The sequence below is a fragment of the Staurois parvus genome, unplaced genomic scaffold (assembly GCF_062004578.1).
Source record: "Staurois parvus isolate SC_StPar_1 unplaced genomic scaffold, SC_StPar_1.0 ptg000175l, whole genome shotgun sequence".
In the NCBI taxonomy this organism is placed as follows: Eukaryota; Metazoa; Chordata; class Amphibia; order Anura; family Ranidae; genus Staurois; species Staurois parvus.
This window is the reverse complement of record NW_028317971.1, coordinates 13,625,394-13,640,337: the sequence shown is the minus strand read 5'-3', so window position 1 is coordinate 13,640,337 and position 14,944 is coordinate 13,625,394. Positions and strand designations below refer to the sequence as shown.

The 14,944-nt window shown below is 39.4% G+C and overlaps 1 protein-coding gene across 1 annotated transcript in view; it reads left to right on the top strand.

The window, feature by feature from the left end:
* The window catches only part of SND1 (staphylococcal nuclease and tudor domain containing 1), a 987,097-nt gene that overhangs the window by 949,363 nt on the left and 22,790 nt on the right, over positions 1-14,944 (top strand). The window contains exons 19-20 of the mRNA XM_089676965.1: positions 2,087-2,210; positions 10,144-10,213. Coding sequence (XP_089533091.1) covers positions 2,087-2,210; positions 10,144-10,213 — 194 coding nt within the window. The remainder of the gene's footprint in view (positions 1-2,086; positions 2,211-10,143; positions 10,214-14,944) is intronic.

Below are 14,944 nucleotides of genomic sequence, written 5' to 3'. Positions count from 1 at the left end.
CTGTTGTAGGTTGAAATATTATCTGTCATGCCATATACTCAATTGTGTTGCTTTTCAACAACCTTAACCACTTCAAGTCCGGACACTTTTACCCCCTTCCTGTCCAGGTCAATTTTCAGCTTTCAATGCTTTGAATGACAATTGCGCGGTCGTGTAACACTGTACCCATATGAATTTTTTATCATTTTTTTGAGACAGATAAAACTTTATTTTGGTGGTATTTATTCACCACTGAGATTTTTATTATTTTTTTGCTATATAAATGAAAAAGTCCCAACATTTTGAAAAAATTGTTTTTCTTATAAAATTTTGCAAATAAATAATCTTTTTTCATAAATCTTGGCCAAACTTTATTCAGTTATCTTTTAAGTAAAAAAATATTAACCCACATTGGTTTATAATCAAAAATTATAATTTAAAAAATTTTGTTTATTTTTTTATATTTGTTTTTTTAACATACTGTCACCCTAGCAGTACAGTGTCACCATAGTGGCTCTGGCTGCATTCTTGCAGCAATTGAGAAATACTGTGAGAGCTGTGATTGGTCACAGCTTGTCACATGGTACAAGGCTGTTGTGAATAGCTTTGTACCATGTGACCTCTGTGATCATTCACAGATTTCACACGTAGCAAGCAATGATGTCAGAAGTGATATCTTGCTACTATTCATGTGATCACTGATTGGCCACTCAGCGATCACATGATCGGGACCTCACACAAAGGTCCCGTACAGCGATTGGTGTTCCGCTGTGTCCGGAGTGCGCGCAGGCAAGCGGGAGGACATTTATAAATGGCCACCTGCTCCTGCACTGCTCCCGTCTGGCTGTTAATGTACATGGGCTGGACGGGAAGTGGTTAATCAAAAAACAATGTACAAAGTCAACCTGCTTCCAACAGTTTCTGTTGAAACTTTGAAACTCTTAATCATGAATCATGATTGGTTGCCTTAATCTATTCAGTTCTTTCAATTTAAAGTTGGTTGAGTTGTTCCAATTGGCAGCAGTTGTAATAAACGTGGATTTTAAGCCAATAATAAAGAATCTTAATCTTTAATAAATATAATCTAGAATAATAAGCATACCTTAATTTGCTGCATAGCCCTTTTGTCTTGAACCTTTCTCGGTATGATGGGTTTGATTTGTAAACCACATCAGCAAAATGTTCTGGAAATAAATGTATTTCAAGCAATCATATTGTAATCAGTATTATGAACCAAGTGTTGACCTAAATATTGATGAATTTGTATTGAAACCTCTAATTTACACATGGAACCAGTAAAGTCAGATGCCTAGTTCCAAATAAAGTATAGGACTATTAAATGCCATCCTTGTGTGATGTCACGAGATACCAAAATGGCAGTCGGGTTGTTAAATTGTGTTTACACTTGCTATTAGCTCCTAACATGACTCACTGGGGTTAATTTACTAAAACTGGAGAGTGCAAAATCTGATGCAACTGTGTATGGCAGCCAATCAACTTCTAACTTCAGCTTGTTCAGTTAAGCTTTGACAAAAGAAAAACCTGGAAGCTGACTAGTTTCTATGCAGAGCTGTACCAGATTTTTGCACTGTCTGATTTTGGTAAATCAACCTCACTGTGTGTTCTTGTTTTTGGATTGCACTCTTACAATCTTTTTTTTTTTTTTTTTAATATATATATTTTATATTCTTAAATATGCATATCATTACATATGTTCTATTAGTTTTCCTGCTGTGGCATGAGCTGCCATTTTCTATAGTCGTAGCTTCAAGGAGCAATTTTCTTCCCTGAAATTGTTTGATATTATAAAGCCTTTGGCTTAATGTTTTGTTAATATGTTTTGAGCCTCGCAGTGCCTTCCAGACTTGATGGCCTTATTAAAGGCTGAAGCATCACACTGCACAGTAGCTTATACAACTGGTGCTCTTTGAAAATATATTTTAAAAACATCCCTTGACCCTTCTGGCATAACTGTCGCACTTCACTTTTTCTGCATTCTGTATGAGCCATCACCAATGCAAATTCAAAGAGAGATGTCCATATTTATTTTTCTTTCAGTTGTATATGATTTCAGTTTACATAGTTAATGTATCCATTTTCTCTCTAGGTACACAGCTTGAAAAGCTCATGGAAAGTATGAGGAGTGAAATTGCCAGCAATCCTCCTTTGGAAGGGTCATTCTCACCACGCCGTGGAGATTACTGCATCGCCAAATATGTGGATGGAGAATGGTAAGAAATGTGAAATCACACAAGCATTCATTTTTATGGTGCTGTAAATTGTCAATGCTAAATGAATTACATCCTGTTTAGCAAAGACATTGAACTTTTAAATAAAAATACACCTGCATGTTCAGACATCATGATTAAGTTTGTAATGTAGAGATTACCTTCCTCTGTTGCTGTATTCATACTTTCTTTAGAGTCATAGAAACAATTTGTCATTAATAATGAGGAAGGTCAGTCCATTAACCCTGCACATTCTAGCTCAGCAGTGCAAGATAGATGAGAGATGCACTATCGGTGCTCCCCTAAGACATACATATGTTCCTTGTTGACTGCATTAGTATATCATCTCTTTATAACACACAAAATACAAGCCCATTAAACTAGATTATAAGGCCAGTGATCAATCTGCCCTTGGAAGCTTTACAATTATAACAAATATCTAGCCAGTTAGATAATAATTATTAAATGTGTGAGATATGGGTTGGACCCTATTCTTGTGAAGTGTACTAAAACATCCTGTTATGTACAGGGGAATTTAAAAGCAGGCAGGTCTTCTGCTGGCCATTTTTGGATGTCTGGTGCAAACAGTAGGTTTTTATTGAATTTTACAAATTAAACAAAAAACAATCCATCCACTAAGATTGTGTCCGCAACCTCCAGATATAAAACATGGTAACATAAAATTGATACCGTGTACATGTACTCCACTCCCAAATCAGAGTTTGTGCATATCCAGAACACACAGCACAAAGAAGCATCATGAACATGTATTTATCAAAGTTCAGTAGAAGGCAAATAAACGATTCTGTATACACATACATCCAGAAGTATATTGCTATTTGCTAGTTGATACTTTATAAATATGTATTTAACACACAAATCTAAGAACCTTTGCTCTCCGCAGTGTATTATCCACATCGATACCAGCTCTACCTTCTGTGCCATCCTCTAAGCATGGATACGTCTATGCTATGTGCTTGTGTGGTAGGTCCTCCCATCCTTAGTTTCAGAATTTACCCTGGGAATAAGCACTGCTATTATTAAACTTCCACAGGCATCCAATGGTTTGGCAAATCTATTCCTCTCTAGGGATAATAGCATTAATGTGATTACACCATTTCACTGTAGTAAGAGGGTGCTAGAAGATCCATTTTGTGGAGATAAATTTGCAAGCTGCAAAAAGCAGTCTAGAGACAGGGGAAAAAAATCTTTGGGAGGAAGAATTCTAAAGCGTCAAGTAGACACACTAGTGTATCTCGGGTGATAAAAACATTGTAAACCTTATTAATAGTGGCAGTTACATTCTCCCAATAATGAAAAGCATGGAGCACCACCATAGCACATGTAGCAAATCAGTGGGACCAGTGGAACATCTGGGGCAATCATAGCTGTCTCTCTAATGCCAGTGGAAAAGTTTCTGGGGGTTTCGTTACACTCTATGGATTATACAAAGTTGTGTTAGCCTATATGGATTATACAAAGTTAGTGTTACAAAGTGTTAGCCACTGTGTAGGTGACAGAGACTATGGCCACTTTCCCCAGTACCCTCTGCCAGTTTTCATCTGTGATCTCTCCTGCAGGGTAATGCAAGGGAATCAATCATTCCTTGCTGAAGAGAAGAGTACAGATATGAGTCTTGTCTAAGGTCATATGTGCAGCTTTGTGGGTCGCGATTTGCGCGGGCATGAGAGCCCATTCATTTAAATTTATTCCCATGCCCCAGGACATGCAGGGAAGAAGTCCCTGCACTTCTTCGGAAATCGCAGCCCGGACAGGAACCGAGGTTTCCAGTACGGTTGCAATTTCCAGTGCAGGCGGCGTGCCATTAGAATTAATGGCACCCGCCCATGGGTCCCATATTCCTCTGTGTGGGTGATACGGCTATAGGTATTTGAGCGGGTCCCCCAGCGTCACCACCCGCACAGATGTGAATCAAGCCTGAACCTCCGCAGAATCAATTATGTTTATCAATTGACATGAACTGGGTGTCAAACTGGTCAATTTGGCCTGTACAGAAAGGACACAATTGAAAATATTGATAAAATCTATGGTTAGGCAACTGAAATTCTTGTTGCAAATACTGGAAGGATTTCAATACGCCTTGGGAGTACAGTTGGCGGACATAATGTATCCTGGCTAAGTACCATCATTCAAACCCTTCCAATTTATCTAGCTAAACTAGTGTGGGATTATGCCATAATGGTGTATTGATTTTAATGTCATCATATTGCATAAGGCGCTTGATTTCTAGCCAGGGCTTTTTATGAAGCATCAGAGTTGGATATCGCGAGGGAATATGCTTCATACCCAACACTGTAATAAAATACCTTACATATTATCCCCTATCTTGCAAGATGTTGGAGCTGGGAAGACTAAAAAAATAAAACTTTGTATAGCTATAGCTAATCCTTCCCTATTCTTCGGTAACTACAGCATGGTCAGTTAATTATGCATGTTCCTTCCCTTCCAAATGAGATATCTGTAAATGGAATCAATCCTTCTATACCAAGGCTGAGGCACCCAGATTGACAAGTTGTGTAAAATATGAAGCATTTGTTGGCTCCAGATCATTTTTAAAAGATTGACCCTGCCCACTACTGTATATGCAGTAAAACATGCTTGTTGTATTTACTGTGGAACCTAAGGGGTTAATTCATATTGTGTAAAAAGGATATTTGATCCTGTCTTCTCTGATCCTCCCCTTCTACTGTCCCCAATTCATCTGCTGTTGAACAGAGCCTTTGGGGCAAGCTGCACATGCTCAGTTTGGTGTGCATTACTAGAGAGTTTTATTTTTCTTGAGAGAGTGCATGTGATCAGCACAGGGCTGTTCAGCACTGTCCAGACAGAGGGTCAAGGGTCCTGCAGCCTCTTATGACAATCACTGGAGAATGAAAACTCCTCTTACAAGCTTTAACCAGTGCTCTGCTGAACACTGATAGAAGTCACAAGACTAATGATGAGAAAAGGTATTTAGCAGTTTAAATTTACTAAAATAATTGCATTTCCATGTTCTGTGTACTGTAGGAGACCAAATATAGTGAAAGCAGGGTCCTGGGTTTAGTAGCACTTTAAGGGAAGATTAACACCGCACTAGCTTTTCTGTTTAAATGAGGTAAGAATGGGAACCAGATTATTTTTAACAAAATTTGATTAGTCATGCCTAGTTAGGAGAAGACTATTTTAATTTGTTGGGCCCTGGATGGAAGGGACATCATGGGCATATCTAGCAAGAGTAAGACTGATTTGTCCCAATTATTCACAAAACTAGAGAAGTCCTCCAATCTCCGTAATCAGCGACAATAAGGACTGCAGAGACTGATCAGTATCACCTAAAAATAGCAATGTCTCATCCAGGTATAGAATTATTTTATACTTCCTATCACCCCTATTGAATGCTTTAATACTATATGATTACCTAATGGATGCTGCCAAGGATTCCAGGGCATAATGAGACCGTAATTTAGACAGGACTGACTGCTTTTTAGGCCTCATTTCAGTGAAAGGTGATAAAACAGGGGTTAAAGCAAAACTATGTGTGTCAACTTAATGTTTGGCTTACCACTTTTTATATCACACATGCTTTGATATATTTAAGAAACATTTCAAAATACTTTACATATTAGATTGATTATATTTGCGTTTTTGAATTAATATTCTGTAGAGCACAAAAATATAGCTGCGTTAAAGAACATTATATGTAGCTAATGTAATGTTCACATTAACATAGATGCCATACAAAATAGCGATATGGATCACATTAAAGTGAGACTGTTCCTCTGTACCAGCATCCCAAACAAAGCTTTATCTTATGAAAGTCCATATTTTTGTTTGGAATCCTATATTCAAAGTACCATCTTAATCAGAATCGTCGTAACTGCTTAAAAATAATAAATAATAATTAAATGGTTTTTTTTTTTAATTAGGACTGTATCTTGAAAGTCCCTAGTTTCATAAGAATCCTGGATTCAAATATTGAATGTATTTTACAAAATTAATTATGCTAAACATGTATGTATCATGGGTATTTACAGAATCTTTTGTAAATTCTGTATATTCCCACGCTGACACTGCAACTGACATCTGTTTCTTACTGCTGATAATGATGTAAGCTGTTGCCACATAATTTTTTTTCCTACAGTATGTACTAATTTGAGTATTAGGTAGCCCACTCTAAGAAAATCTCCTCCTTCAAATGCTAGTTGCCTGGCTGTGATGCTCACCACACCACCTTGCTTTAATATTTGTAGTTATATAGGAAAATGACAAGTACGGTGTTACTCTTTCTTGATCGTCTGCATAGTCTTTATGGGACAGTGACAGTATTGAAGCCAGAGGGTAAACATAACAGGCAAAAGGCAGTCAGCAGTGTTACTCCTTTGATACTCCTCCGTGGGAAATGATTACGTACATAGCACTCAGTAGAGAGTACCACGAAAAATACATGTAAAGGGATACTTAACTAGTGTTAGAAATTGTTTTACTTCCATTTTCGTGAATAAAACCTTTCCACTGAATGACTTGTGTTCAACTGCCTTGTCATTTAAAAGGTTCTTGATCAGCGACTGCAATGCTGATCTGTGTATTCTGACAGCGGGGGAGTCCGAATACAATAGCTCAGCTGAAAGGATTCCCTTGTCCACCTCGAATGTGTGGATGGGGGAATCAGCCCCATTTTTTAATTCAACCTGTTGGCTGAAAGAAAGACAAGCTATACCATGTATGGTTAGCTGCACTGTCCATATGTTGAGAATCCTCCCAGATGTTTGGAAAGCCTCCATTTCTTACAAAAATTAATGTCTGGTCTTGAGTAATGCAAGGCTGTTTTTTTTTTTTTTTTTTTTTTTTTTTTTTTTTTTTTTTTTTTTTTAAAGTACACCTCCTGGTAGTCCACAAAGAGCTGGTGAGAACCTCTGCCCCGTTGAGCAAAATGGATGGAGAAAGCCTTCCTGACAAGCATTTGCTTGTTCTCATTAAGCACCAGCAGACAGGCTGATAAACGAGGACACGCGTGTTGCTTCAGAGTTTTTTTTTTCCCTCAGATTTAAATGTCTTTTAAAAGGGAACATCAAATTCCCAGACATATCTGTTCTCTAATTATAGCTGTTGTTTAGTATATTGGCTTTAAACAGCATACATCAATCTATTAATTAGCAGCGCAATATTATACCCTTAGGACATGTTACGCAGCATGTATGCAAGCTAGCTTCTACATTTTTCTGTTTAAAGCTTTATGTGGGGGGGGGGGGGATCTAAACCAACAGAATTTGATTGTTTAACATGGTTTTCCACCTTCAGGCTATTATGTGGATCCCCACCAATATATCCAGATATGACGGCCAAGGGTGATTTTGCTTGCACCTAGTGCTATAATGCGCCCCTACCCTTTACTGAGGGGAGAGGGAAAGTGATTGCATGTACAGTGACTTGGCTGGTGCAGAATGCAGAAATGACCGCCAATGTCTGCCAAACTTGAATTGACATCTTTTGGTCCCTGGGAACCAAATAGGTTTAGGGCCATGGTGGTCAACTTGAAAATTAGAATTGCCCCTGACACTTCCAAAGGGCACCACAGATAGTTTTTTGTACCTTAAATTTAAGTCTTGCTGTATTTTTTTTATGCACGACAAGGAGAAAGCAGAAGTAAAATAAGGCCAAACATTTATATTAAATTGTGACTGCACGCCAGCAAGTTTTTTTTTTTTTTTTATAAATATCTTTGTGCCAACAAATGAATTTAATTTGTAAGCTGCATCTCTGTGCATGTATTATAATAAAATTACACTCCAGTGCAGTGATTAAAAAAAACTCTTTAGGGGGCGCTATACTAAATAAGCTAAGACTTGGCAAATAAGTGCGTATATACCTCAATCAATAATAATAAAAAATAACATATATCAAAACACAGGTAATACAAGTGTTCATAAATTCCCATGTATCAAAAGACCTCTTCCATATAAATTTCTTCACTAATCATCTTATATTCCACCTCCACCAGATGCAATGAAACTATACCACCAAAACTGTGCTCATGAGAATGAATCAATCCCTAGACCAAAATTACCTCCTTTAAAGGATAAGTTCACCTTTTCATCAAATATAATAAATGCAGGTAAAAAAAAAGTACATTTATTATTTTTGGTTGCAGGAGCCTATAAAGCATTGCACTGGCGATTAGCAGATTGCTGGCACCATGCAGGTCTCCTGTAGACCTGTCAATATATCTGCTTGCATGTACGGGCAAGCAGATATACTGACAGGAAGATTAATTGAACTACCATGGCGCTCCACAGCGCTGTGGCAGTTCCATTGAGAACTACAAGCAGACAGACAGAAATTCTGCAGAGTATTGCATCTAAAATGGAGGGGCCTTAATAGGATACAGATTTCCTACCTTGGTGCAAGTGGTGGAGTATCCTAAAGCATGAGCACAGTTTTGGTGGCATAGTTTCACCACATCTGATGGAGGTGGAATATAAGATTAGTGAAGACATTTATATGTGCAGAGGACTTTTGATCCATGGGAATTTATGAACACTTGTATTACCTGTATGTTAATATGTGTTAATATTTATTTATTATTATTGATGTATATGAGCACTTATTTGACAAGTCTTAGTTTTTTGTTTCTTTTTTAGTATAGCGCCCTCTAACGTATCAAGGCCCAACATTTGCATCCATGGCAGCAATATTAATACCCAGCATTGGTGTCAGAGGAGGCTATATTGACCCCCCCAGCATTGGTGTCAGTGGATGCTATGACAACTCCCTGCATTAATTTCAGTGGCAGCAATTATATCCCCCGTATTGGTGTCAGTGCCAGCAATAAAAAGAAAACACTGCATTGGTGTTAGTTACATCAATAATAACCCCTTGCATTGGTTTCAATGGCTGCAACAATTACACCCCCTTACATTGGTGTAAATGGTCATAATAACAATTCCCAGAATTGGTGTCTGTGGTTACAATAATATTAACCCCCAGCATTGGTGTCAGTGACGACAATAATAACTCCCAGAATTGGTGACTGTGCTATTTCAAACCTTCTTCATAGGTGGTCACTAGAAATGTTTGTCAGGTTTTAACAGAACTGCCATGGACTATGCAGGGGAGTGGGGTTAACAGCACTGCTTCTAAGTGAACTAAAAAAAAACACTCAAGCATAACTGAATATGCCCTGCCCTTTCTGCCCAGCTCCTCCTTTAATATGAGCCATACTACAGCTTCCATGAATGAAACAGGATCAATGAATTATGGAAGGGCAGATGACTGACCCCCTCCCCCATAGTGCAGCTTCTATGAATGGAGGCACTAGCTGGAATGGGCGAACATAGTTGGCACTCTTGATGAGGGCCTGCCACAGCTCCCTCAGTTCTATTTAACCTCCAACCCACATTGGTGACTAATGGCAGGATTTCCAGATCAACTGCTATTCTCCCTTTGCTGTAAGGGCTAGATTATGCTTCTGTTGGTGGAGCACAGATCACTGCACCTAATATTATTGGCTTCATTAGTGTGCTGGGTGAAGGAAAGCAGAGGGCATTCTAGAACCTGACATCCTGCTTTCCCCTCTGCTTCAGTATAGTGTCAGGTGCATGAATGCAGAGAGCATTCCAGCAATGGTGCCCAATAGGCAGTGATCCCTGTCCTGGACATGGCAGGCCTTGTGTTGCGCTAAGCGGGTGGGATAGTTGCTGCAGTGTGGTTAAACTAGTAGTGATAATGAAACAGATGTTTGGCATTTTGGTACAAATCATTAAATTATATGAAATTGTTTTTATGAATTAACAAAATAGATGATGTTTAACAGTTACTAGTAGGTTACCATGAACAGTGGAATGGGCTGAATCAAGTGAACAGGAGAGCAGGATTGCTTTTGCAAAAAAAAAAAAACTCCCTGATGTTTTTTTTTTTATTGTGTTTACTCTTACCATAGGTACAGAGCCCGTGTAGAAAGGGTGGAATCACCTTCGAAGATTCATGTATTTTACATTGATTATGGAAACGTGAGTATTCAATAACTTATAGAATTACTATATTAGGCATTTAGACATTGATGGCATGTACTCTAATATAGGAAGAACTGTTACTCTTTCTGACTCCTTCTGAAATATGTGATGACAGTCGTCAGACTTTTCTGATACTTGGTAAATTAGATACCTAAGCTGTTACATGCTTCTTGTCTTCAAATCCATGATTGTGTGCAAGGGTAGACCAGAACTATAATTTTTGTGTCCATACCTTTGGTGTAAAAAAAAAAACTAACTCAATCTCAGAAGGGAAGCAGCAAGCATGATTTTATTCCAGTAACTTGGTTTGCACATGCGTTTTCACACACTTAAATGAATCATAATGAATATTAAAACTATATGTATACTGAGAGACAGTTTCATAATAGCACTGTGTATCATAAACTATAACCTTTTTGTTTAATCTTTTTCATTCTTTCTTGCATCTCAGTGTTTATCTCCTCAGTACTGACGATCTTCTTTTTGCAGCTACCCACTGTCTACATGCACTTGGGTGATGTCTGTATGACATTACTCAGTGTGGATTGTTAATAGTGACAGCTGTTGAACATGTAACAGAGTTGGCAACACATGAGCTCAGTTGGGTGTCAAGGTCCTTATTCAGGTACTTCCTGTTATGGGCTGACTAGTGTTTCCAACTTTTTGCTCCTGTGTTACTCCCCAATTGAAATTACAGGTACCATGCAGTGGTAGTAGGTAATTGGTATCTGCTAATTTATAGGTTGATTCCAACACCTTTAATAGATTGTTAAATTGTGGCCCCAAATAGAGGTTGAACATATTTTAAAATCATTTTGTGTATATCTGTAACTTTCTGTTACCATTCTGCATTTCAGTATACTTTAATATTGATGGAAGATGTAGATATACTGTATATCCCTTTCTAGCCTTTGCTTGAGCAGGATTTTAGCTGTTTCTCCTAAGTCTTCATATATACCTAGACCTTTACAGACTTATCCTTTTAAAGATATTACAGCTTTAGTAAACCTTTAATCAGAGGTTGTGATAATGCATATCTTTTCAGTGACACTTGTAAACATTGACATATTAAAACCATTTTTATGTATTAGTTTGTGACACGGCTTTAACTGCTGATGACCTCACCTGAATAGCTGTTAGTATTGTATTCAAAAGCATTAACCTGCAGAAAGGATTATGAAGCAGTCTCTTCTCTTGTGCCTTTCCAAGCTTGGAAGAAGATCTAAATCTCTCAGGTCTCTGTATATTATATATTACATAAATAAATTTCCTGCGTGATCCCTTAGGACTCATAAAAAGCGCTCAATTTAATATATTCCCTCAGATTGAATCTTTTCTTTTCTCTGCCGCAGTGTGAAGTGGGGCTGTGCCTCCTATTAAAGCAAATCTGGTATGTTAGCAAACAAACAAAACAATTACTAGCATTGAGAAATATGAACTTTACCAATACCAGCCAAAGCAGCTTGTGAGCCTTACAATTATTTATGCTATTACATTTTATGTATTTAATGTAGCAGAGAAACATCTAATAGATGATTTGTGAGTGCTCATCTTTTTCAAGCTGCTATTCTTTGTGTTGCCAGTTATTATACAGTCTATATTTATAAGAAAAAGCCGGGGTTGTAATCTTCAGCCATGCAGTGGAAACATGATATGTCCCTCCATGTTTTATACAATTTTTGTTACTACGATACAATAGAATATCCTGGCAATTAGTGTTGTGCTGAGTATAACACCATTCTTTAGCCATTTGCCACAGAGCCCATTTTAAAAAGAGAGACTCCAGAACATTAGCTGAACTTTGGTCATTTATTGCAAGTCTTGGACCCCAAAAGCCCTCTTTACAATGAAGCATCACCCTCACTCTCCAGAGTTAGGAGATGTCTGTTGGCACTTGTGCCAATAGGAATCAGAGACATCCTGGACCTCTGGGTCCAATCTGTAATTTCTGGGGCCTACAAAATATAACTTCTATCCCTGCTCTCTTTTTTTATTCCTCACTTCCAATTGGGGATTTTCACATCAAAGAAAGCCAGACTTGTGGACTTCCTGAGGTCAAATTCAGACATAAGGCGTGGTAATCCCAGTTCCTGCAGAGGAATGGTTCAGAGGGTTTTTTTCAAACCTGTTCACAGTTCTGAAGTTGAAAGGAAGCATTCACCCCATTTTGGACCAAAAAACTTAAACTGACTGATATCTGCTTCTCGCCTCATTCTGCATGGGGTCTGCAAGATCTGCTACTTCTCTCCAATTAGGAGAATTTCTGGCACCAGTGAAAATCCAAAATGATCTTCATATTGCAATATTTCCCACATACCACTTTCTAGGCTCTGCTGTAGGAGACCAACGCTTTCAGTTTGTCACTGTCACGTACCTGGATAGTGAGCCTGACGTGAAGAGGCAGGCCTCCCGTACAACTCCGGCTCAAGGACCGCTGATGGTGGGACAGTGGTCGCAGGGGTATGAGTGCCTGCGATCAGTCCAGTAATAGCTGATGAGTTGTAGGCAAGGAGCAGGGTTCTGATGTAGCCGTGCTGGATGGATGGATACTTGAAAGCAGCGTGCTGAGGATGCAGGGTCAGGCGAGCTGGGTTCGGTATTGGTCAGGCAGATCAGGCTCGGGTATTGGTCAGTCAGGTCCATAAATATTGCTCGGGTATGGGTTCGGTATTGGTCAGGCAGGTCACAGGCCAGGTCAGCAATGGAAGATCAATCAGGAGCGGAGACAGAAGAATAATCCAAGACAAGCCAGAGGTCAGGGCAGGTAGCGATCAAGCGGAGATCAGGAACAACCTGGTTCGATATCAGGAGACAATCACAGAAATCCGGGAACACGAGCAGGGATAAGACCATACGGCAATGGGACAACTACTGCAGCCAGTTTAAATAGCCTTTTTGGCGCCAGCATTAGTGACAGGCGTGCGGCCATATGCGCGAGTGCCTATGTCCAGTGCCTGCACATCTGTTCGGCTCTTAAGGACTCTGCGCATATTTGTGTGCCATGGAACTTCACCTGCACTATGGGCAGGCCTTTCCTGACAGTCACCCTGCCATTTGGACTTTGGTCTACACCAGTACACCCAGGTTATGCAGGCCATAGACTGGTTGTTTATCGGCCAAATTTTTGTCCACATGATGGGCCAGCCCATCGGCCGTTTTTCACGGATCTCCTCATTTATTTTTATCGGTCATGCTGGAAAATCCGCAAAAAATGGCCGTTTTTCATGGACATGGGTGGCAGCATCAGCAACGGGGCCGACCAATTTTTCGTTTATCGGCTGATAAACGGCCCTTCTATGGCCTGCCTAAAAGTCTCTCTGACGGCAACTGTTAAAAAAAAAAAAAAAGTCTCTGTGACATGGAGGATTTTCAACTCACCATGAAATATTCCTTCCCTCTAACCCAGAAATTGGTAATAACAGACACATACCTGATGGTCTGGGATGGGATATACAATTCCCTGATTGTCCAGGGAGCCTAGTCCCCAAAGGAGTCAATGCTCCCCTTCAACATTCTGCAATTGAGAACCATAAGACTATCTTACACTTCACCCTTACCCTACTTAGTGACCCAGTAAGGGTGCAGTTGGAAAAGCCGTGGCCTACATAATCCACCAATGGGGTACTTGAAGTCGGGCAGCTCTGTAGGAAAGAAACCTGATTTTCTCCTGGGCATAGAATCACATTACAATGCTCTGCTATCTAAATACTGGGAGTGTAAAATTGTCACGCTGACTAGTTCCCCTACCTGGAAAGCTTCCTCATTCTTTGTCAGAAATAGTTTGCACCAGATGTGGACATCATGGCCTCCAGATTGAACAAAATGTATATAGGTTTGTGGCCAGGTCCTGGGATCCCCTGACTCTTGCTGTTGGTGCACTGGCAATTCCTTAATACACATTTGGGCTGGTTTATGCATTCTTTCCAGTAAGACGTCTTTGACTACTGCACAAGATATAGTAAGAACAGGTTCTGGTGATTCTATTGACTCCAAATTTTGCCCAGGAGAGCTTTGTACACAGACATATACAGACTCTTGGAAGACAAGCCTTGATCTCTTCTTAATAGGCCTGACTTCCTGAAATAAGGGCTCTCTGTTCCACCATGCTTCTCAATCGCTGGCTTTAACAGCATGGCTGTAGAAACCAAGGTCTTAAAAGACTGTCATTTCTACCTTTAATAAAGCTACTGTTTTGCTCAAAAGTTTGCATTCCCTTGGAGAATTGGTAATATACAGTACAGTATGTACAATTTTTAACTGTAGGTCATAACAGAATGGCACAATCATAAAAGAAAACATGACAAGTTAACAAATGAAATGGCCCATCTTCAAAAGTGCTCATACCCTTAGTTCTTAATACTGTGTGTTGCCCCCTTTAGTATCAATGACAGCATGTAATCTTTTGTAATAGTTGTAATGAGGCCCCAAATTCTTGCACGTGATATAGCTGCCCATTCATCTTGACAAAATGCCTCCAGGTCATCCAAAGTCTTTGGTTGTCTTGCATGAACTGCCCATTTGAGATCTCCCCAGAGTGCTCGATGACATTAAGGTCAGGCGACTGTGATGGCCACTCCAAAACCGTCATCTTTTTCTGAGGTAACCACTGGAGGGTCAATTTGGCCTTGCGCTTAAGATCAGTGTCGTGCTGTAAAGTCAAAGAGCGTCCCATGCACAGCTGTCGTGCGGAATGCAATTGCCTACCAGTATTTTCTGATAACATTCTGC